This window comes from Budorcas taxicolor, chromosome 24, assembly GCF_023091745.1.
Source record: "Budorcas taxicolor isolate Tak-1 chromosome 24, Takin1.1, whole genome shotgun sequence".
Taxonomy (NCBI): domain Eukaryota; kingdom Metazoa; phylum Chordata; class Mammalia; order Artiodactyla; family Bovidae; genus Budorcas; species Budorcas taxicolor.
In genome coordinates, this window is record NC_068933.1 from 33,257,314 (window position 1) to 33,281,069 (window position 23,756).

The 23,756-nt window shown below is 47.9% G+C and overlaps 1 protein-coding gene across 1 annotated transcript in view; it reads left to right on the forward strand.

Annotated features, from left to right (window-relative positions):
- Positions 1 to 7,945: 7,945 nt before the first annotated feature.
- The window catches only part of PLEKHA2 (pleckstrin homology domain containing A2), a 47,751-nt gene continuing 31,940 nt past the window's right edge, over positions 7,946 to 23,756 (forward strand). The window contains exon 1 of the mRNA XM_052661471.1: positions 7,946 to 8,089. Within this exon, the coding sequence (XP_052517431.1) occupies positions 7,949 to 8,089 (141 nt within the window). The 5' untranslated portion in view covers positions 7,946 to 7,948. The remainder of the gene's footprint in view (positions 8,090 to 23,756) is intronic.

The following is a 23,756-nucleotide window of genomic DNA, read 5'->3' on the forward strand; positions in this document are numbered from 1 at the left end:
CTCAGGACATTCCCTTCTCTCGCACATTATTCTCCAGCCTCAGACTATTTGGAATGTGCTCTTATGACAGTTTCAGAATGCAGTGATATTATAGCCATAGGAAATAGATGTTCCCACACTTTCAAAGTTGGACTCTTTGGCCCAGTCTCAGGGCTGGGTTGCCAAATAGATGTTGCTTGTGTTGTTGTTATTATTGCTGTTGTGTTTTTACTGGGTCCCTGAGTGTTGCTGGGCCCTCCACAATGCCCCCTAATGTAGGCTGGAGTATTGAAACACAGGCGACCTCTCTGATCGTCTGGCCCAGCGTTTTCTAACTCCACAGCCCAGTTCCTGTCTGCTCATTACAGCCCTTGCTGAGACCTCTGATGTCATTTCCTGATTCACTTTCTCCTGTAGAAGTTTAGCAATTTCCTGCGGTGTCCCTCTCGCTCACCACCGATGCTGCCGTCCCCAGCTCTATCCTGGAGGGTGACAAGACAGCACAAGAAACACCTTCCTGACTTTTTTTCTGAAGCAGAAACCTTGGAATTCCCTGTCCTGCTAACACCAAGTCACGTGAAAGAAAAATCTCCAAATGTACAAATGGATGGATGTATTTTTTTTTTTTTTTTCAGTTCTGAACTGCAGGAGATTATAGTGGATTATTTCATCCTGGGACCAGTACTGTTTAAGGTTTTATCTCTGATATCACTTCTGTCGTTTGTATTTATCTCAGAAGTATCAGACCAATCAGGCAGATGACTATCCCTTATTTCCCTCTATTTTTTTTTTCTGTATCTTCAAACCCATGATCTTAAAAATAAGACATCCAGTACACTAAGCCGGAGCTTTCATGACTTAATAGCTCTTTAGCTTTTCTTTAAAAACTCTGTTTATCCACCTTTTCATTCATTTGTCTAAACATTTAGCTTAAACACGTCAGTCTCATCTCCCAGAGTTCAAGAAGGAAAGTTCACTGGGTCGGGGGGGCGGTGGTCTTTGTTGGGGGTCCTTGCTTCCCTTCCCCAGAGCACTTGGTGGGCTGTGTCACAGAGGGTGTAGCAGCAGCAGGAGCGAGGCACTGACTTGGCTGTGAATCTTCAGCTGACCCCCAGTACAGGGGCTCCTTTTATGAAGACCAGAGAGCAAAGAACCAAACCCACAAGGGAAAGAAAGAGCCTCTCTTAGAGGAGGTTGCAATAGGAAGTAAGAAACCCAACTAGGTTGGAGGGCGCCAAAGCCCTCTGGGTAGGTACCAAGCTTTTAAGCAGTTGTGATGGGTAGAATAGGGCTTTATTAGATTTAAGACTTTGAAACACCAAGAAGTCCCAAGAGAGCTATAATTTAAGCATGGTTTTGCTTGTTTATGGACTCTGGAGAATTGAGAAATTTTTTCTCAGCTTCAAAACTTCTACACTGGGGATGGGGGTATGTGTGGAGTTAAATAGCTTTCCTCCCTGCTAAATAAAGTAACCTGTACTTCCTGTATAAAAATTTGGAAAATATGAAAAACATACAGATATAGATAAAATTTGCCCATGACCTATGGATAATAGCTGCTAATATTTTAGTGTCTGGATGTCAGTCTTTTTCTATCCAAATACAGAAATATAAAAACAATATTTAGAGGCCTTGGGTTCATATTCAAAGTTGTGTTATTGTATCTTAAAGCTTATGGTGAGTTTTTTCCTAATTTATTTAAAATTATGTGAAAACAGTTTTTTAACGATTGTGCAGCATTTCCTTATGTGAATATCCGGTCACTTCTTATTACCTAATCATTGGAATGTTCAGGGTATTTCCAACTTTTTGTCACTATAAATTCAGTTGTAGTTGCCATCTTTAATTTTAATCTGTATTTGCATCTTTGTTTATTTACTTGGATGGAATGCTGGAAGTAGAATTATTGGGTCAGAGGGTATAAACTGTGCATTTTTGTTTCATATTGCCCTCTTGTTTCATATTGCCAAGTTTCTTTCCAGAAAGGTTGCTACTCCTGTCCCGGGTGTGTGAAAATTCTAGGCAGTGTCCTCAAGTAGATGTCATGTGTTTCCGGCTTTAGCCTTCTTACTTTTCTTCCCCACTGGTGCATCAGTCTTCTGCTGGGACATGTTCTACTTTCTTGGGGTCTTGGTCCCAGTGATCTATTATATATATATATTTTAAATTAAAAAATATTTATTTATTTGGCCGTGCCAGGCCTTAGTTGCAGTGCCTGTCCTCTGGTTTCCTGATTAGGGATTGAACCCAGGACTCCTGCGTTGGGAGTGTGGAGTCTGGACCACCAGGGAAGTCCTAGTTATCTGTTAGATATTAATGAGCCTGATGAAGATGTCAGTTGCCTCAGTTCCTAGGGGACGATTTTATTGGCTTGAATCTCCTCCTGTGACGGAGCCAAATGCCCTGGAAGGGGCAGTGGAGCGACGTTTGGGACAGGGGTGTTGCCCGATGCGCTCATCTCACTGAAAGGTGGGCAGCCATTGACTACTTCTCCTGACCTTTATCTCATCAGCGGGCAAGTGTTGGCCAGGAATTTCGGGTTAGGCCAGGTTGGCATTTAACTCATTTTCTGCTGCTGATCAGCAGGCAAACTCCACGCAAAGTCCCTTTCTTTCTAAAAGTTTCACTTTTATCATGAATTAAATATTTAACATATTTTCACCTGCAGCACATACTTGGAAACTTACAAGACACCTAGATTATGTAAAACTTGTCTCTTTTACTTTTCATTATGAACCAGTGTTTTCTTACTTGGATTATGTGAAGCCATGTTTTGGTTTTGTTTGACGTGTGTGTGTGTGTGTGTGTGTGTGTGTGTGTGTGTGAAAGGGAGAGAGAGGAAGAGAAATGGATTGTGTGCACACATAATTTTGATTTTCATTAAACAAAGTCTAGGAAGGAAGATGAAGCAGGAAGCGAACATGAGAAAATGTTCTGCCTCTCTGGCGTCGTTATATATTTAAACTAGCCACAGTTGAAAATAAGAACATTCAGTGTATGTAGGATTATAGCAGTGTAACAATATGTCGCTGGCTGCAGTGTAAACAGATGAAATAATTTTAGAAAGCAATTTTGTAATGGGTGTCAAGAGTTATAAAAGATCATAACCTATGATCTAGTCTTATTATGACTTAGAATTTATGTGGTATCCGAGTGCAAAAGAAGAAACAACGTATAAAAACATGAATTTTAGCATTAGAAAAATTGGATATCATCTAACTGTCTAATCATGGAGACATGGTTTAAGTAAATTATAGTAAGTCCAGTCCAGTGATGTTATGCAACCATTAGAAACACTGATTATAAAGACAGGGTAGGAACATGGAACATGTTTATGATATAATTGAAAGTTTTAAGAAGGTTGATTATGTGGATAGGGGCATGAAAAAGCATGCAAAAGTGTAAACGATTGGCTGGAGTGATTTTTTTTAATGCCAGCATTGTTATATGGTGAGTTTTGCACAAACAGAAAACACTAGGGAGGTTGGCGTGCTTTGGAAGGAGAGGATGCTGAAGGGGGTGTACTGAGGGCCCTTCCTGCACACAGTTTGCCCTCTGTGCGTTGAACTCCTTGCTAGGTGGTCTTGGCATTGCAGGTGGAGGGGCTGGCCTGAGCGAATGCTGCCTGGTGGTCTGACCCGACAATGAGAACACTTGCCATGTTGTCCCAAGAGATGGGACCAGAGTCATTGTCTGGTTGATGGTCCCAGGATACAGAGTGTGTGTGTGGGGCAACTCCTGGGACGTATCCCCCAGTGTTGCCATTTACCTTTTATTTTTACTTTGGGGAACTTGGTTAAAATGAAGAGTTTACAGGACAGGCTAGACTGTTACACCTGAGGAATGTCATGAGAGCTGGAAAGGACGTTTTGAAGGGGTGAGAGTTATGTGCGTGTTTCATCAAGGTGTCCTTCCCCCTTACGGACTGGGGGCTGTTTCTCCCCTCCAGGCCAGATGGTTGGGGCTGGGCCAGGGGCGTGGGGGGCTGGAGGCAGAGTGAATTGTCTTTGAGGAGCCTCTGCGGGAAAAAGGGGAGCACCCCCCGGAGACTTGGTTGATGATGGAGGCAGGCTGAAGAGGTAGGGAGAGGGGATTTGGAGTCAGGGGCAGCCGGCGCCCTGTACCAAATCTTAGCAGCTGCTGGGACGAGGATGCGCTGCCAGAAGACCGGGCTCAGGACCTCAGGTTTGCGTGTCATTCCTGTGTGGGTTGATCTAACCACATTTCTGTGTGATGCTTCGTTCTCCTGCCGCTCATTCTGTGTCCCCCCACCCCTCCCACCTCCCACAGGATGATGAGCTCTGTGACTCAGCTGCTTCTTAGGACATCTGAGCAGCTTTTTTTCGCTCCCCCGCCCCACCTCCCCGGGCTAGAACCACACTCAGGAGATACGTAACCAAAATTCTTCTTTTTATTGTCTTGCCTTTTGATCCCTGTGAGTCCTCTCCCTCCCTTGAAAAAAGTGAAAGTGAGTTGCTCAGTGATGCTGGACTGTGCGACCCCATGGACTGTAGCTTGCCAGGCTCCTCTATGCATGGGGATTCTCCAGGCAAGAATACTGGAGTGAGTTGCCATGCTTCTCCAGGGGATCTTCCCGACCTAAGGATCAAACCTGGGTCTCCTGCATTGCAGGCAGATTCTTTACCAGCTGAGCCACCTGGAAAGCCCACCCTTGGATCCATGCAAATAGGCAGCCCCCTGTTCACAAATGTTGATGGTGGAAAGAGTTTCTTCTCTGGCCTCTGACTTCGGTAAAAGACACTGATTAATCCTGTGGGCTAAAGAGAGGATATTGGAAAGGAAGCGTGAAGACAGATGCCAGTATTTTGGTCGACTGTGTTATCCGCTGCAGTTTATACCCTTCCTCTTAGAGATGTCCCAGGAGTGATGACAGTCCCGAAGCCCCTGGAACCTCTGTCGCTGTGGCCGGGCTGGCATCATGAGAATTTGCTGAGCTTTCCTGGGGGATGGGTGTACACTTACTGCAGGGCTGACCCAGCCTTTCTGCCCAGGACTCCTGATTTCCCCTGATTCCCTGGGGGAAGCTGCATCCTTTCTCAGGGATCCATCCACTTCCTCTCCAACCAGCCTCTGACCTCTCTCCCCTCATCTTTGACCTGGCATCTGCAAGACTCGAAGTCCCTCCTGTGGCATTCGTTCCTTAACCGTTGGCTTAAAAAGCCCATCTCATCTCCCTTTCCTGAACTCACTGCCGGGCCAGTTGTGAGACTAGAGCTGGGATGGAGGCTTAGTTTGGGAAGCTGCCCACAGGGACCTCAGACCACGTGATGCACTGTGTGCGGGGAAGCGGGGTGTCTCCCCCACCCCCACTCTTGGGGTCCCTCTGCCACCGTGCTGTTTCCGTCTCTCTGCCATCTTCTAAAACCTCTTCTTTCCACTTTCTCTCCCTTTCTCATCTCTTCTTCTACTCTCTCTTTCTAGCTGTGCTGTTTCATCTTTGTCCTGTTTCTCTGGCCCACTATATTTTTTGTACCCCATCATTACTTAGTGAGTTACCACCAGATCCCTGACCTGTCTGCCTCCTGCCTGAATTGTCTGCCCCACGGCCCAATTTCTGCCTGACCTTACCTAGAATCTGGGATTTGCTCTTCCCTGGCATCTTGGTGTGTGAGCAGAGTATTTTTTTCCCTTGGGACAGCCTCTCAGCTCCGCAGGGCCCCTTAGAGAGTCCATCACGGCATCATCAACATCCTTAGAATCCGCCTCACCTTTTGGGAATGCGTGTCTCTGCCTGTGGGACTTTCCTCCTGGCCTGGAGGCCTGCGGGTGTGGCATCTCCGCTCACAGGCTAACCCAGGGTCTGCAGGGCATGGCCCGAAGCCAGCCATCTCTCTGAGCTTAGTCATAGGCTCGGGGCCATGGCGGGTTTGTGTCACTGTGAATTTTGCTTGCTTGGAGCCAATGCCATTCTCTCAATTCATCCCACCCTCTCCTTCCCCCACTGTGTCCACAGGTCTGTTTCCTGTGTCTATTCAAGTGGGACCACGGGTGAGTGGCGTCTGTCCCCAAGGGTCTGACAGTCGCGTGGGGTTTTCTAACCCCCGGGCATTGCATCCCACTTCTGCAGTGTACTGTGCTCTCAGCTGGGACGTGCCTGCCTGTTGGAGGGCACTTATCCTCGTGGGGAAGAGAACGGGGCTTTTACATCGGCTAATCAGACAGGGGGAAACCAGAATTGGGGAGGCCCAGGGTGTGGCTTGTCTCAAATCGCTGGACCCTGTTCTGCAATCAGGGGAGCTGTTTGCAGATGGATGTTCTTCTGCTCTGTCACTCTTCCGATGACAAATGGCTTCTGGGAAATAGTGAAGTGAAGGAAGTGAGGCCGGGGCTGAGGCCTCTGGGGGCTGCTCTCTGCACCTGAATTCCCAGCAGAGTTTATCCAAGTATTTGTACTGGAGCTGAAGTCCTTTCTGGACTTCCCTGGTGGCTCCGTGGTAAAGAAGCCATCTGCTTTGCAGGAGATGCCGGAGACATGGGTTTGATACCTGGGTCGGGAAGATCCCCTGGAGAAGGGCATGGCAACCCACTCCAGTTTTCTTGCTTGGAGAATCCCATGGACAGAGGAGCCTGGGGGGCTACAGTCCACAGGGTTGGAAAGAGTTGGAAACAACTGAAGCAACTGAGCAGTAATTCTTTTTGTGATATTTTCTTTACATGTAAAGTTCGGTTATGACCTACTTTACAAGGCATTTCTGAAAAGTGATAATAATGCTTAGTGTTTATCAGTGCTTCATGTCTGCCAAGCATTTCAGTTCAGTTCAGTCTCTCACCTGTGTCTGACTGTTTGCAGCACCATGGACTGCAGCACACCAGGCTTCCCTGTCCATCACCAACTCCCGGAACTTACTCAAACTCATGCTCATCAAGTCGGTGATGCCATCCAACCATCTCATCCTCTGTCATGCCCTTCTCCTCCTGCCTTCAATCTTTCCCAGCATCAGGGTCTTTTCAAATAAATCAGTTCATCGCATCAGGTGGCTGAGCTATTGGAGCTTCATCATCAGTCCTTTCAATGAACACCCAGGGCTGATCTCCTTTAGAATGGACTGATTGGATCTCCTTGCAGTCCAAGGGACTCTCAAGAGTCTTCTCCAACACCACAGTTCAAAAGCATCAATTCTTCGGCACTCAACTTTCTTCACAGCCCAACTCTCACATCCATACATGACCACTGGAAAAACCATAGCCTTGACTAGACGGACCTTTGTTGGCAAAGTAATGTCTCTGCTTTTCGATATGCTATCTAGGTTGGTCATAACTTTTCTTCCAAGGAGTAAGCATCTTATAATTTCATGGCTGCAGTCACCATCTGCAGTGATTTTGGAGCCCCCCAAAATAAAGTCCGACACTGTTTCCACTGTTTCCCCATTTATTTCCCATGAAGTGATGGGACCAGATGCCATGATCTTCATTTTCTGAATGTTGAGCTTTAAGCCAACTTTTTCACTCTCCTCTTTCACTTTCATCAAGAGGCTTTTTAGTTCCTCCTCACTTTCTGCCATAAGGGTCCCATTACTCTCCCCGTTTTACAGAGGCAGAAACTGAGGCCTGGAAAGGTTAGACAGTTTGTGGCCACACAGTCAGTAAGGGGCCAGAACTGGGAACAGAACTCAGGCCCCTGACCCAGAGTCTGGGCTTACATTCTCCGTGAGTGTGAAGATGCTTCACACTCTGCCTGGCACATAGTGGAGCCTCAGGGAAGTTAGTGGAATACATGTTAATGGATTTTGGTGACCATTTGTGGAACAGAGTTGGTGGACATTTCCAGAGTCTGATTGGGGTGGGATGTCTGGGGCCCTGGGGAAGAAGGATGCCTGTGGGAGAGGGTGCCGGCCTCCCTGCTGGCAGAGGTGAGTCAGCCAGAGCGAGGCACCCGCTTTGCCCTTCTTCTCACAGCCTCTCCCTTCCACCCTCCTGCCATGCAGGGTGATGTGAGCAGAGCCCAGGAATGCCTTATGTGGATCGGCAGAACCGAATCTGTGGGTTTCTGGACATCGAGGAGAATGAGAACAGCGGCAAGTTTCTGCGGAGGTACTTTATTCTGGACACGCAGGCCAACTGCCTGCTCTGGTACATGGACAACCCCCAGGTGAGAGGTGGCATGGGAGGGCACAGGTGGCTGCCCGGTCATCACTGGGGGGTCCTCTCTCTTGGGTAGTACAGCCTACTGGTCAGAAGGGAGGGGAAAAATCCCACAACACACACACACACACCACACACACATACAACACACACAATGCACACACAACACAACACACATGTAACACACAACACACGTGTAACACACAACATACAAATACAACACACACAAATAACACAACACAACACACAACATATAAATACAACACACACAACATACACATACAACACAACACACAATGTACACATATAACACACAATACACACAATGTAACACACACAACATATACACAACACATACAACATACAAATACAACACACCACACACACCACACAATACACACAACACATGTAACACAACACACAACACACACAACACATACAATGTACACACACACCACAAGCAATACACACACAACACATACAATGTACACACACAACACACACAGTACACACACATCACATATATCACAACACACACATGCAACACACAACATACACACAACACACTCCACAAACACACAAATACAATACACAACACACACAACACACAACATACACAACACACACAACATACATATGCAACACACAGAACACACACACAACACACTCCACACACACAATACGCACACACACATATACATGCACAAGAAGCCACCCCAGATTGTAGAAAAGGAAGCTCGTCTCTCCTGCCCCGTGGGGATCTGGTGTCTTTTCTCACCATCCGGAATTTTTTAAAATTTCAATATATTTTATTTAATTATAACTCTATATAGTTTAGTTATTAATGATGGCTATCATTACAACTGGCTTGCAGATTTCCAGAAATGTAACAGCTGACTCCCGTGAGCCAGTGTGAACTGACTCTGTCACAACTATGAAGTAGGTATTGTTATCATCTGTTTTACAGATGAGAAGATAGAGCTTCAGAGAGATTATCTGCTCTTTTTAAAAAATTAGTCTCTATTAGAGTATAGCTGCTTTACAACGTTTCTCAGTTTCTGTTGTACAGCAAAGTGAATGAGCCGTACATATACCTGTGTCCCCTCTTTCTTGGATTTCCTTCCCATTTAGGTCACCACAGAGCATTGAGTTGTGGTCCAGTGGTTAAAACTCCGAGCTACCAATGCCGGGGGGTGCAGGTTCAATCCCGGCTGGGGAACTAGGATCTAGCATGCCGTGCAGTACAGCCAAAAGATTAAAATTTTTTTAAATTAAGTTAAATTAACATTTGAAAAAGAGAAAGGATGCAGGAATTTCACCCTTGCAGAAGTCCAGCAAGGCTGGCACGGCTGGATGCTGGCTCTGGGCAGCGCTTCCTCTTTCCTCTCGGCAGGGCTGAGTCTCGTGGCCACTCTTGCTCTTCTAGTCTGGGGCCCCGCCCCAGCAGAGAATGTGACCTGGCTCCCTGAACTGGACAAAGGTTGGACCTGTTTGGATCCTGGGTGGGAGGTGACTCTGGGGGCCACCCAGTTTGCCACAGATGAGAAACGGAGGCTCACATTGGGACTGCCTTTGGCAAGCACACAGGGGAACTGGGTGCCTGGCTCGGGGTTCCGTGGGGGTCAGGCACCGAGATGGCGCCTGAGGCTCTTTAGTGCTGTGCCCGGAATCCCTCGAGTCATCACTAGTCTGGGAAAAAGTTGCCCTGCTCCTGACTGGGGATCTCAGGTCTTTTTTTTCTGGCCCCGTGAGTGCTCTTGGCTCTTTCCTTCCTGCTGCCCTGGATGGGATGGGGCCCCAGAGCCTGGCATGGCCCCCGGACCCGGCAAGGTCATGGGTCACGGCCGTGTTGGGGTTGGGGGCTGGCATGTGGCTGAGGGTCGGCTCTCGTTCAGAGATTTGGGAAGAGGAGAGGCTGAGTGTCAGGGGAAGGCTTTGTGCCATAAGATGTGAAAGTGCAAAATATCCGGGGGCTCACCCACTAGAGACCTTTGGCATGTGTCCTGTGGATCCGATGGCTGAGAGAAAACGCTATAGATACGGACAGCCTACTCAAGTCACTGCCACCAGCTGCCTTTTCCCGGAAAGTTATTGTTGCTCAGTCACTCAGTCGTGTCCGACTCTTTTGCAGCCCCATGGACTGTAACCTGCCAGGGTCCTCTGCCGATGGGACTTCCTAGGCAAGAATACTGGAGTGGGTTGCCATTTCCTCCTCCAGAGGATCTTCTTGACCCAGGCATCAAACCCGTGTCTTCTGGCAGGCGGATTCTTAACCGCTGAGCCACCTGGGAAGCCCCTTTCAGGGAAAGACTTAAATAGAAGCCCTGTGGTTCACCCACATCCCTGGTAGCCCTTCTGTGGGAGTCTTTCACTTAAAATGCTGAGCTTGCAGAGTGAAACCCACACACAGTCTCTCCCATTCTGGGTGGATCAGGAATGCTGGCCTCCTAGGATGTGTTGGTCTTGGGTTTGCCTTCGGGCTCTGCTGCACCATTTTCCTGGCATTGCTCTGCACGGGTGCCCACGGCTGGGGCAATATGTCCGCTGGGAAAAGAAGTAGCATTTAAGGTGCTGCCTCCCCACCATGAGAGGGATTGCAATCAAGTCTTGGATGCCAGTAGACTTGGCTTCTGACGGGCCAGGCCTGAGCCCTGGGCTGGGGTCTCTGGGTCTTATCCTTCCCCTTTTCTCTCTTTGTGTACCTTCTGCTCACCTGTCTTATTAGCTTAGGGGATTAGCTCTTGCTTTCTACTAGGACTGTTTTTAACCCGAATTCATGCGCTTGGGTGGGGTGGGAGGGAGGCTCAAGAGGGAGGGGCTATATGTATGCTTATAGCTGATTCATGTTGTTGCATGGCGGAAACCAACACACCATTGTAAAGCAATTATCCTCCAATTAAAAACAAATGAAAAAAAAAATTCAGGTGCTGGGGGAATCCTGCCCAGCTCTCTTCCCCTGAGAGTGGATGGATCACCCAGGACCACCGGGTCACCGTCTCAGATCTGGACTGTTGCCAGTGCTCAAGAGTTCCCTGGCTCTGTGCTGCCCTCTGATCGGCTGTCTGTGGTTCTAGAACCTGCAATTCCCTGGGATGCTATGCCTCGGGCCTCCTTGCCAAGGTCTCTGGGGTCCACCTCTGAGGCTCTTCCCACCCTGCCCAGGGCAGCAGCCTCCTGAGCCTCTCTGACCCCCTGCACTGTCAGGATGCTCTCTGTGCTACAGCCTTCTTGAAGTCTGGATTACAAATAGAGCTTGTGGTCCCTGCTTGGGATTCTTTACATTTTCCGTGGAAGCAGAGGTTTCAGCTGGCTGGCAGATGCCTAAAAAAGGAGAGACTTGCTGTGACATAGCAAGAGTTCAGAACATCGTACTTCAGTTGTTAGCTTTAGCCCTTCATTTGTGTTAATGGCCAGACAGCTATCTTCTCTAAAAGCTAGATCTTTCTGTAAGCTGTAAAATGGTAGAGTGAGCATTTATTGCTATGTGCCAGGCACTATTCTAAAGACTTCTTTGTTTTTTTTTTTTTTCCTTTGAGTATATGCATGATTTTCGGCTTCCCTGGTTGCTCAGACGTAAAGAATCCATCTGTAATACAGGAGACCTAGGTTTGATCCCTGGGTTGAGAAGATGCTCTGGAGAAGGGAATGGCTACCCACTCCAGTATTCTTGCCTGGAGAATTCCATTGACAAAGGAGCATGGCGGGCTACGTGTAGACCATGGGGTCACAAAGGGTCAGGCACAACTGAGCAACCGACATGTAAATACATGATTTTATTGCATAATAGTTTGTAGACATTTTGGATACAAGTACTCTAGGACCTTTTCCAACAGTAATATTTAGAAAAATGTTTTTATTGTCTTTGCCTCACTCTCAGACTTATACTTTTATTTTTTAAATTTTATTGGTGTATAATTGATTTATAATGTTGTGTTAGTTTCAGGTATATAGCAAAGTGAGTCAGTTTTATATATATACACATGTATCCAGTCTTTTTTAAGATTCTTCTTCCATACAGGGTCGTTGGGTTTTCATTTCATTCTGACAGGTCTAGTTGGCAGGCATCACTGTCCTCATTCTAAAGGTGGGGTGGGTGAGGCAGAGAGGGGAGGAAGTTTGCCCGTGGTTATGTCATAAGAAAGTGGCTGAGCTGGGATCCTAACCCCGGCTATCTGACACCAGCTCCCCTGCTATTATGGCCGAGGCAGTCACCTTAGTGTTGCTTGGGAGGAAGGAGAGCTTGCAAACGTGAGTCTCTGATTGAGATAAAGAAGGCCAGGACACTCTCAGGGCTGGGAGGTCCTAGAGGGCATGTGCTTGTCTGGCTTTTGATCCCCAGTGTCCAGTATTTGATAAATGTGAGCTCACTGAATGAGTGAATGAATGAACGAGGCTGTTAAAGAGATGCCTTTGTGAGTGAAATGGAGAGTGTCCAACACTGCTCTCCTGGGCCTGGGACAGGAGCCTGTACCAAGCGGAAGCTCTGCAGAGTGAGGTGAAGCAGAGAGGAGGGGGTCAGAGAGAGGGGTGGAAGGTGATCCCCAAGAGCAAACCTGGGTAAGGTTGGTCCTTCCCTGTGGAGAGGGACACTGGGGAACGTGTGTCGTCACTGAACGTCTTAAGTTTATAGGGAAAAGGAGACACCTACTATAATGGTTTCGGTATTTAATAAGCTGGGTTTTTTTTTTTTTTTTCTGAACCCAAGTCTCTGATCTGTGCCTGTTTAAACCCCTTGGAAGTCTCTGGGAGCCTGTTTTTACTACCGCTGCTACCAGTATCACTGGCTGCAGGTATATCCACTGAGTGGGTGTGGTATACCAGCCATTGTGCAAAATGCTTTGCATGTCATCTCGTTAAGGTCCTCTCAGTAATCCTGGGACCCGGGAAATCCAGCATTTCCTCTTCAAGGTGCAGAGATGGTCAGCAGCTTTGTTCAAGGTCATGCAGATGGTAAACACAGAGCCAGGTCTGTCTCACTCCAGTGTCTACCCTCTTCACCTTTTTAAACAATATTAATTTGGCTGCATGAGATCTTTCAGTTGTGGCATGCAGGCTCTGAGTTGTGGCATGCAGGATCTAGTTCCCTGCCCAGGGATAGAACCCAGGCTCTCTGCGTTGGGAGCTCAGAGTTTTAGCCACTGGACCACCAAGGACCACCACTGGTCCCTGTATTCTTCACCTTTGTCCGCCTCTTTCCTCCTGATACATGTGCTCAACCCCATGTTGATGTGGAGGAGATGACGTGGAGGGGAATTCAGAGAGGTCTTTGCCACCAGAAAACTTCAGATTTTGTTGGCAAAATGAAAACAGCATACATAAAACTACAGTGGTAAAAATGCCAATCCGTCTTTACAACAAGGTAGCATGTCATCAGACTTCCCTGGTGACTCAGACGGTAAAGAATCTGCCTGCAATGAAAGAGACCTAGGTTCCATCGCTGGGTTAGAAAGATCCCCTGGAGAAAGGAATGGCAACCCACTCCAATATTCTTGCCTGGAGAATTCCATGGACAGAGAAGCCTGGCGAGCTATATAGTCCATGGAGTTGCAAAGAGTCGGACACAACTGAGTTACACACATACACACACACACACACGCACACGCACACACACACCATGTTGTTAAAGTGAACAGCCCAGATGCCACTAGTTTGGGTGCAGGAGAAGGAGCTGCAGTTTTCCTCTGTGCTGCTGGTCCAGGGAAGATGGAGGGCCTGGAGGTGGGGTCTCGGATGGATGGGCCTGGGAGATGAGAGATCAAGGATCAGGTTCTGACTCTGGCCCTGAGGTGTTTTGTATGTTAGGCAAGTCATTGTGGGCCCTTTGGGTGATCCTTAACCCGGCCTTTCACCCTTCCATTTCCTAAGGGACTGAGACTAGAGCGGGATCTTTGAAATTCAGCATCATTATTTATCACATATTTGCTAAATATGCCCCATATGCCAGGCACCAGCCTAGATGCTGACGCTGCAACTGTGCCTAAGACAGAGTCTGGGCCTTTTGTGCAGCTTGCACTGTAGGTGAGGAGACAGAGGATTAGATGAAATTGAGGCAGGGAGAAAACTGCTGGGCCCCCCTTCATGGAGGGGTGGCTTAGATCCAGGTCTGCAAGGATGAGGGAGGTTAGAGTCGTAATTGCTACAGGTGATGCACATTTGTTGAGCATTTTGCAGGTTGAAGTGTTTTCACATAACAGTAGCCTGGAGCGCTGCAGTCCATGGGGTCGCAAAGAGTCAGACACGACTTAGCGACTGAACAGCAACAATCTCGTTTGATTGCTGTGCACCCTGTCTGGAGCAGAGCCGAAGTGGATAAGGAAACAAGGGGACAAGGAAACAGTGCCACTATAGAGCAGGGGTGGCACCCAGGAGGAAAGGCGAGCTTGCCTGCCTCAAGGGTGTTCAGGGTTCTGAGTTCCCCAGAAGACCAGGACTCACCGAAGCTAGGATTCGTAGCAAGTTCTTTATTAAGAAGAGAGCTGGCAACAGGATAGGGAATGGGAGGGAGCAGATAGGGCCAGCGCTCCTGCAGAAGTTGGCAAACGATGGGCTTAGCCTTATGCTCTGGGGGACTCGAAGTTGTCCCAAGGGGGCTGGCTTCCGCATCCCCCAGGGTGGACTATCAGGGTTCCGGCCCTCTGCAGGTGGACAGAATGGATCCAGTAGCTGAGGACAGCCCTCAGATGCAAAACAGAGATAGGAGGCCATCGCCACATCTGCTGGGGAGGGTTGGTCGTGGGTGTGTGTTCGGCGGGTATGTGTGCCAGACCAGGTACAGCCTTGAGTGCCTGATAAAGAGTCTAGAATCTGTGTGCTGAAGTATGCAATCAAGTTGCTTTTAACTCCAGACAGAGGTGGCACCAAACAGGTAGAGGATGAAACCCATTAGCTCTAAAGGACCCTATAAATGGAAAGTTTCAACATTATTGATTATGGCCCCTGACTTGGTTCATGCATTTAAAAATCAATCTGCTGACAACGTCAAGGACACAGATAATGCCTGAATAGGGACAGACATTGGCTGGATTTCCTGTCAAACATTACAGTGAAGTCATGGCAGGTGTATTTTACTTTAACGTTGATCCCTATCATGACAGAAAAGGAGAAGTTCCTTCGTTAGGCTGCTCTACTCTGTTACCGACTGAGTAACCGGCTCTGTTTTAGTTGCGTGGCAACACTTACATTCCGCTCTTGTGATGCCCATTTGGATAAGTAATTGGGAGACTAAATTATATGGCCCCAAACAAAGGATAAATCGAAGCATGAAAACAGTATTATTGCACTTAGACAGTTGTTCTTGTCAGATTTACTCCATAGATTGTGTTTTCTCTCTTTTGCCAAAAAATAGGCAGATGCTTTTATTTTCCAAAGGCCATGATGTGAATTGTGGATCACCATAGTATCCAAAAAGATGACATCTCTCCTGGTAACTCTTGGACCCTGATAAAAGCCCTTTGCTTTTTTTTTTTTTTGAAGCTGAAAGCAGTTCTTTCCTTTGAAAGGGACGGAGAGCTTTAGCTGTATTGACATAAAGATGGATATTTGGCAGCATTTTAGTAGAAAGAATATGAAAGAGTGGTAGAAAATGATATTAACATGTACTATGGCATGAACAATAATTTTGTCTTAAAGGCTAGGCAAAATTGCCATGTTTAAAAACTTGTGCTTTCTGTATCAGAATCCTCCTTGAGCAAAATTTCGCTGAAATCCAACAATATTAAAAAGATTTTGGGGGAGTATACTATTTTATTAACATTTAATTTCTTTACCGAGAGTTCAAGTATGTACTCACCTTATGTTCAGATTTTTGAAATGAATGTAAAATGGAGCAACAGCTTTAAGGTTGCGGTGTATTGAACGCCGCATAGCATACTCACCAAGGACGCAATCTAGGGGAGTGCTGTAACTATGCACTTAGGAGCCCAAGTACAGGGAACAGCCCTGGAATCTGAGGAAAAATCCACTGTTCAAGACTGAACAGAGGCCCTTGGTTGCTAACAGAGTCTCTCCTTGACTTCAGACTTGACACAAACCGAGGGAGTCTGTCAGGGTACAAAGCCCACCGGATTCAGGATGAGCAGTAACAGGACAGATTGGTTCATGCCAGTTCGGATTGAGGGGATGGCTGGAGGCTGGGAAACGTTGCCGTTCAAGGCCGGGAATGGTAGATGGGAATAGCCGTTCTTCTGAGCGTTGCTGATTTCAAACAAGTTCAAACAATGTTTAAAAGATTTTGGGGAAATTCGCTGGCTGTCCAGTGGTTAGGACTCAGTGCTTTCACTGCTGTGGGCCCGGGTTTGATCCCTCGTAGGGGAACTAGGGTCCCTCCAGGGATTTTATGTGGCTTGGCCAAAGACTTTTGCACGATATGCTGAACCTATGAAAATGCCGAGAACCAGGAAGATAACTTGCTTTTAAAAATGGTCAGTACATACACATGGTATATAATTCAAAATCTGGGAGAACTGATTTAGTGACCAGTTTCTCCCTCCCACTCCTGGCCCCCAGTCACGCGTCCCGCTCACCAGAGGCGGCCAGTGTTTCCACGTTCTTGTGTGTCTGTCTAGAAATATTCTCAGCATATAACTTTTGTGGTGTAACTTTCACATCTTCAGAAATTTGGGGGACAGAGTGTTTTTAATGCATGGATTTTATGTAATTGGTATATTAACTATCCATGTAAACACATGATTTCAAGGGTTAAGTGGAATTTCTGGCATGCTTTTGTCCATTCTGGGTTAGAGTAAGAATGCAGAATTCCTTTGGGGAAAAAAAAAAATTCCCCAAAGAAGATTTCAAGCAACAGATCTCGCTTTTTTTTCCCACCAAAAAGCAAATTCTGCTCAGGGTAAATTATTAAGAAGTTGGTGTTTTAAGAATTAAAATAGTGTAGGGACTTTTTGAGACTTAGCATAGAATACTGTAAGTGCTCTGTGTGCTTTCTTTGTTAATGTTAGTCATTTAGAAAGCTTCTTGTTTTTATAATAAGATGTGCTTTGTTTAAATTAAAAAGAAGTAAAAACTAAGAAGCACTTTGGGATAATCGTGTTAGTCGTTTGCATTCAGTTCAGTTCAGTCGCTCAGTTGTGTCCAACTCTTTGCAACCCCATGGACTGCAGCACACCAGGCTTCCCTGTCCATCACCAATTCCCGAAGCCAGCTAAAACTCATGCCCATCCAGTCAGTGATGCCATCCAACCATCTCATCCTCTGTCATCCCCTTCTCCTCCCGCCCTCAATCTTTCCCAGCATCAGGGTCTGTTCGAAAGAGTCAGCTTTTTGCATCAGGTGGCCAAAGTATTGGAGTTTCAGCTTCAACATCAGTCCTTCCAACGAATATTCAGGACTGATTTCCTTTAGGATGGACTGGTTGTATCTCTTTGCTGTCCAAGGGACTCTCAAGAGTCTTCTCCAACACCACAGTTCAAAAGCATCAATTCTTCAGTGCTCAGCTTTCTTTATAGTCCAACTCTCATGTCCATACATGACTACTGGAAAAAGCATAGGTTTGACTAGATGGACCTTTGTTGGCAAAGTAATGTCTTTGCTTTTTAATATGCTGTCTAGGTTGGTCATAACTTTTCTTCCAAGGAGCAGGCATCTTTTAATTTCGTGGCTGCAGCCACCATCTGCAGTGATTTTGGAGCCCCCCAAAATAAAGTCTGTCACTATTTCCATGGTTTCCCCATTTGTTTGCCATGAAGTAATGGGACCGGATGCCATGATCTTAGTTTTCTGAATGTTGAGTTTTAAGCCAACTTTTTCACTCTTTTCTTTCACTTTCATCAAGAGGTTCTTTAGTTCTTTGCTTTCTGCCATAAGGGTGGTGTCATCTATATATCTGAGGTTATTGATATTTCTCCCTGCAATCTTGATTCCAGCTTGTGCTTCGTCCAGCCCAGCATTTTGCATGATATGCTCTGCCTATAAGTTAAATAAGCAGGGTGACAATATACAGCCAATATATTCCTTTCCCTATTTAGAACCAGTCTGTTGTTCCATGTCCAGTTCTAACTGTTGCTTCTTTACCTGCATACAGATTTCTCAGGAGGCAGGTCAGGTGGTCTGGTATTCCCATCTCTTTAAGAATTTTCCACAGTTTGTTGTGATCCACCCAGTCAAAGGCTTTGGCCTGGCCAATAAAGCAGAAGTAGATGTTTTCCTGGAACTCTCTTGCATTTTCGATGATCCAACGGATATTGGCAGTTTGATCTCCGGTTCCAAAGAATGTTCAAACTACTGCACAATTGCGCTCATCTCACATGCTAGCAAAGTAGTTTGCATTTAGCAACTGAAGAGACAGAAGCTATGAAGCTTAACAGAGGTTTTACTATGTAGAACCGTGGTGATGACTGTTCTTAGTTTTCTTAAAATTTGTTTTTGGTTATATTGTTGTCAGGTTTTGCTTTAGATTGCTTTAGATTCAGCATTTGTTTAGTATATCTGTTGTATACATCTGTTGTTTTGTATAGTATGTTTATTTATATACAAACAAATTATATTTTTTATTATTTTTTAAAATGCCTCTAACACAAAGCAGGTGATTTCGCCTTTCTGAGAAGTGCTGCATATCAGATTTTGCTTCAGAATCCATTGTGTTAGTTACATCAGCCAAGCACAGGACAGCTTGATGAACTCATTAAGCTGTGTGTTAGGAAAAAAAAAATCCCCTTTTCTGAGCCTCTGTTACCTCTAGCTCTGACATTGTTGCTGTGAAGATAAATGAATAGGAGAGTGCTCCGACAAACTCTAAAGTACTACTTTAGAGATGCTACTTGTTAAAGTTTGTTCTGCCAGTGACGTCGGGATGTCCAGGGAAGTGGGAGGGCCTGGGATTGAGGACAACAGTGAGGAATTTGTCCCAAACCTTCCCGCGGTGTCTGAAGGGGGTGGTGTGGGGGAACAGAGGGGAGGGGTCAAATCTGAAGGCTGTCTGAAGCAAGTCGGTGGCAAGCTTGGTGACTGACCCACGGGTGAAGTAGAACAGTCAGCGGTATGTTACCCAGTTGAGTGGGGGAGAATGCGGAGTGGCTGGTGGATGTGAGGAAGTTGGGAAGAGAACCATTTAGAGGGAGAGGGGATGTGATGATGGAGTTTGAGGCAAATGGGCTGGAGGCTGAGTTGAGCAAAGGGACAAGGAGACGGCGTGTCGAGTTGAAGGTTTTGGCACCATGTCCGTGGCCATCAGTTGGCGTCTTGGAGCTTGAACATGTCCAGGGGATTAAATAGAGCCCAGGCCTTCGACCAAGTCTGAGGTCACTATGACCAGCCTTGGAAGAGGGAAGTGAGGAGCTGGGGGTTGTGGTGGCCAAGAGACTGATACTTCATGATGTCCATCCTGGCTGAACCGGGGCTGGCGTGTGTCCACTAGAAAGAGACAGCCAGATAAGAGCATGAAAGCCTTGCCCCAGTGCAGCCGTTTACGACACATGATTGAATTTTTATTTTATTTTTACTATTTTTTAAAATTCAAATTTACTTATTTTTAAATGGAGGATAATTGCTTTACAATATTGTGTTGGTTTCTGCCATATATCAACTTGAATCAGCCATTGGTGTGCATATGTCCCCTCCCTTTAGGATTGACTTTTAAAAAAATGCTTATTTGGTTGCACTGGGTCTCAGCTATGACATGTGGGATCTAGTTCCCTGACCAGGGATCAAACCTGGGCCTCCTGCATTGGGAGCTCACAATCTTAGCCCCTGGACTACTGGGGAAGTTCCATGAGTGTCTTTTCTTGAAGGGAAAGATTGAATGCATATTTGACCTGGAGAATGGAGAGAGTAGCTTTTCACCTTTCCTCACAGCGTTCTCGTTTGGGCTTCCCTGGTGGCTCAAACGGTAAAGAATCCACCTGCAAGGCAAGAGATGCAGGTTCGATCCCTGGGTCAGGAAGATCCCCTGGAGGAGGGTGTGGCAACCCACTCCAGTATTCTTGCCTGGAGAATCCCATGGACAGAGGAGCCTGGTGGGCTATAGTCCATGCAGTTGCAAAGAATCAGACAGGACTGCGTATCTAAGTCAAATTGGTACCAGCAGCTGGGACTCCTGAGTGAGGGGAAGACATGTGTTGGTCTCAGAGCATCTGGTAGAGTATCTGGTAAAGCATCGCCCACCCACCTACCCACCCAGAGCTTGGGAGTATCTTGCTTACTTGCCTTTGGGTCATTCTCATGCCAGGCCAAGGCTGGGATGTGGACAGAGGGGATTAGGGTCTCCCCTCCCTCTGTTCCCATCACACCACCCTGCTTACTTAGCAAGTCTTGCTGTTCCGAGTGTCTGTGTCTGGCCTTGGCTGCTGGTGTTTCGAGTTGTGGTTTCAGTCCGTGGGCGGCCTTGGTGGCTCGTGCCCCGGCTGTGGAATTCCATGTCCACCCCTTCCTCCTCCCTAGGTAACCTTGGGCCAGCTGGTCCTGTCTGCCAGGCACCCGGGAAGCACAGAAGAGAAGGCGAGACTGGCCAGCATCTCTCCTTCCCTTTGCTCACTCTCTGAGTCCTGGTCTTTTGGAGTTTGGCATCCAAGAGCCAGTTTGACTAGTTCCTGCCCTGCCTAGTTTGGGCAGCTGTTTAGGGCCTCTTGGTGTAACCCTGCTGGTCCTGCTCTTGTGTTTACCTTTCGGTGATAATCAACTTGTAGATGCTGAGCAGGTCCTGGTCGATGTGAAGAACTGTCTCATGGGAGGTGACCTGGTATAAAAGATGGTGCATGGGATTTGAGAACCAGGCAGGGTTGGGTTGGAATCTACACGAGACTTCTGTGGGACCTGGTTAGCAACTTGCTTCACCTGCTCCATCCTGAGTTTCCTCATCTGTGAGATGGGATTGTCAGGGTGAAGTGAAGTGACCTCACGCAGCAAGCCTGGTGCATAACAGACTCAAAATATTTGTCAGTTTCGCCTTCCTTTCTCTGGCTGTGCTTGACCCCAGGAGTAAGGGGCTCTGTCTGTTTTTCTTCACTTGACTCCTTGGGGGAAGTCATTTCCCCAAGGTGAGGCTTGGAGAGCTCCTGGTGAATGACCAGGCAGCCTCACAACCTTCTAGCACTGACATTCCCTGAATTTAGGAATCTGGAGATGGGTCTTCTGGTCATTTCTGTGTTCCCGTTACTCTCACTAGAGGATGGGGACATTTTTCTCTTTTGAGAAGAAGCAGCATTGCTTCTAGAAAAAAAGGCTCCCCCGGGAGGTACACCCCATCTCTGTGGGCACCTCCATTCCTTCCTTGGTGTTCAGCCTCCCGCTTCCCACTCTTGGTAGTGGGTGCTCCCTTTGGGACCTTGGTGGCAGGAGAACCCTTAAGCAGAGAGCAAGGGTTGGCGGTCTTCATGAAACCATCTGGCTTCAATAGGAATGTGCCCTGTGCCCTACATTGTTCCAGAAAATTCAGAAGCCCCAGAAATGTACAAGCTGCTCCTGACTCCTAGACATCCAGCGGGGCCCTGGGATCTACCCCCAACCCCACTCTGCCTGCGGCCTCAGCTTCTTCCTCTTCCCTCTTGGTGCTGCTGCAGCCACAGGGTAACTCTCTGGGCCAGCTGGGTGTGGCCTCTCTCCCCAGCTGCCTGGGCTCCAGTGCAGAGTCAGCAGGCTGGGTGGCGTCTGCAGCAGGGGTAGGGGTGGGGAGGAGGAGGGGGTACTTAGACCTGGCCTTGCGGTGGGATCTCCTGCGAGCTTAGAAACCTGTCGCTACCAGGGCCCCTACCCTTTATGTTAAAACCCTGGGAGGAAGCACAGGCATTGAAGTGAAAGTTGCTTAGTCGTGTCCGATTCTTTGTGACCCCCTGGACTATGTAGTCCATGGGATTCTCCAGGCCTGAATACCAGAGTGGGTAGCCTTACCCTTCTCCAGGGGATCTTCCCAACCCAGGGATTGAACCCAGGTCTCCCACATGGCAGGCGGATTCTTTGCCAGCTGAGCCACAAGTACGGGCCTTACTTGTGGACAAATCTCCCCAGCTGATCCACACAGGCAGCCTCCCCATCAGCCTCTGTCTTTACTCCTGTCTGCTCAGAGGCCCCTGGTCCCCTCTCTAGTCCCTTCCTCAGCTCCTTCCCCCAGGTCCTTGACCCCCTCCTACTCCAGGCTGTCTCCTTTCATACCTCCTGCACCCAGTTCCTATCCACAGGAACCGCGCCCCCCCCCCCCCCCCCCCCCCCCGCCCAGGACAGGGGAACTGTAGACTCAAGTGACAGCCAAGTTCGAACTTGAATGTGTCTTCCCAAGGACACAGTGTTTCCCAGTGGAGAGAAGCTGTTCAGGTCATCTAGTGTCATATGAGTGTGTGCGTGCGTGCTCAGTCGCTCAGTTGTGTCTGACTCTTTGCAACCCCATGGACTGTAGCCCACCAGGCTCCTTTGTCCCTGGGATTCTCCAGGCAGGAATACAGGAGTGCCATTTCCTCCTCCAGGGGATCTTCCCAACTTAAGGGCTGGTTTGGGAACTTAACCACCATGCAAATTGTGTTTTCATTTAAAAATCAAAGAGTCTCCTGGGTAGAGGAAGAAGATACTACTCTTGTCCTCAGTGTGCTTAAAATCTAGCAAGAAGAGACTTAAAGGCATAGTAAAATACCCTCCAGTATAAAACTCAGGGCTGGGGGATTCCCTGGTGGGCTGGTGGTTAATTCGGTGCGTCCACTGCCAGGGGCACAGGTTCTATCTCTGATTGAGGAACTAAGATCCCTCAAGCCACCAGGCATAGCCAAAAAAAAAAAAAAAAAAAAAAATCCAGGGCTAGATTTTGTCCTGTAAACCAATTGTTCTCAAACTTGGGCCCATTGAGGGATCACTTGGGGACATTTAAAAAATGTGCATGTTCTGGGAATTCCTTTGGTGGTCTAGTGGGCTGTCACTGCTGAGGGCCTGGGGTTGAGTTCCTGGTTGGGGAACCAAAATCCAACAAGCCATGTGGCAAACAACTCTAGCACGTTCTGACTGCCTTCCAGTTGATTCTGATTCAGTGTTTTTCGGGTGGGTCTTTTAAAACAAGCTCCCCAGGAGAGGGTGATGTGCATGAGTTCAGGGAGGGGGCGGGCAGGCTGCTGTCAGATGATGCTGGGATGCGCTGCAATGTGGCTTCGTGAAGGCGGGGCCTCCCGAACGTCCCCTGGAGGAGATGGTGCGTCCGCAGGTGGGCTCTGACACCCGGCCCTCCCCAGGTGCAGGCTCCCAGCGTTCCTGCCCTGACATCTGGCTGCTCGGCTCAGGCAGCTGGCACAGTCCTCCTGGACCTGGAAGTGTCTGGCCTGGAGCTGCCACTCTGGCAGCGAGCTGTCACCGTTCATCTCTGAGGTCCAGCGATCGGAGCAGACACTGCGCTGTCAGTCTGGATCAAGCCTCGGTGATCCTGGGTGATCCTGTTTCCCCCCCGTCACTCACTTCCCCCTGGGTGAGGAGCACAGTTGGGGGCGGAGCAGGGGGGGAACTGCGTTCTCAGACATGCGTCAGATTTTCCTGGCCTCTGGTGGTGCAGGGAGGTGCCTGTGATCCGAGGAGCAGGCAGGCAGAGGGAGGACCGTGGTGAGGGGCTGGGGACACCTCCACCCTGGGCTCACTGGGCTGAGAGAATGACTGTGTCCTCTTCAAAGCCAGAGAGCTGAGGGCAGCCGGGGCTGAGGGTGGACTGCCCTCCCTCCGGAGGGAGATGAAGTCGTTGCAGTGGGATGGGTTCATATCTG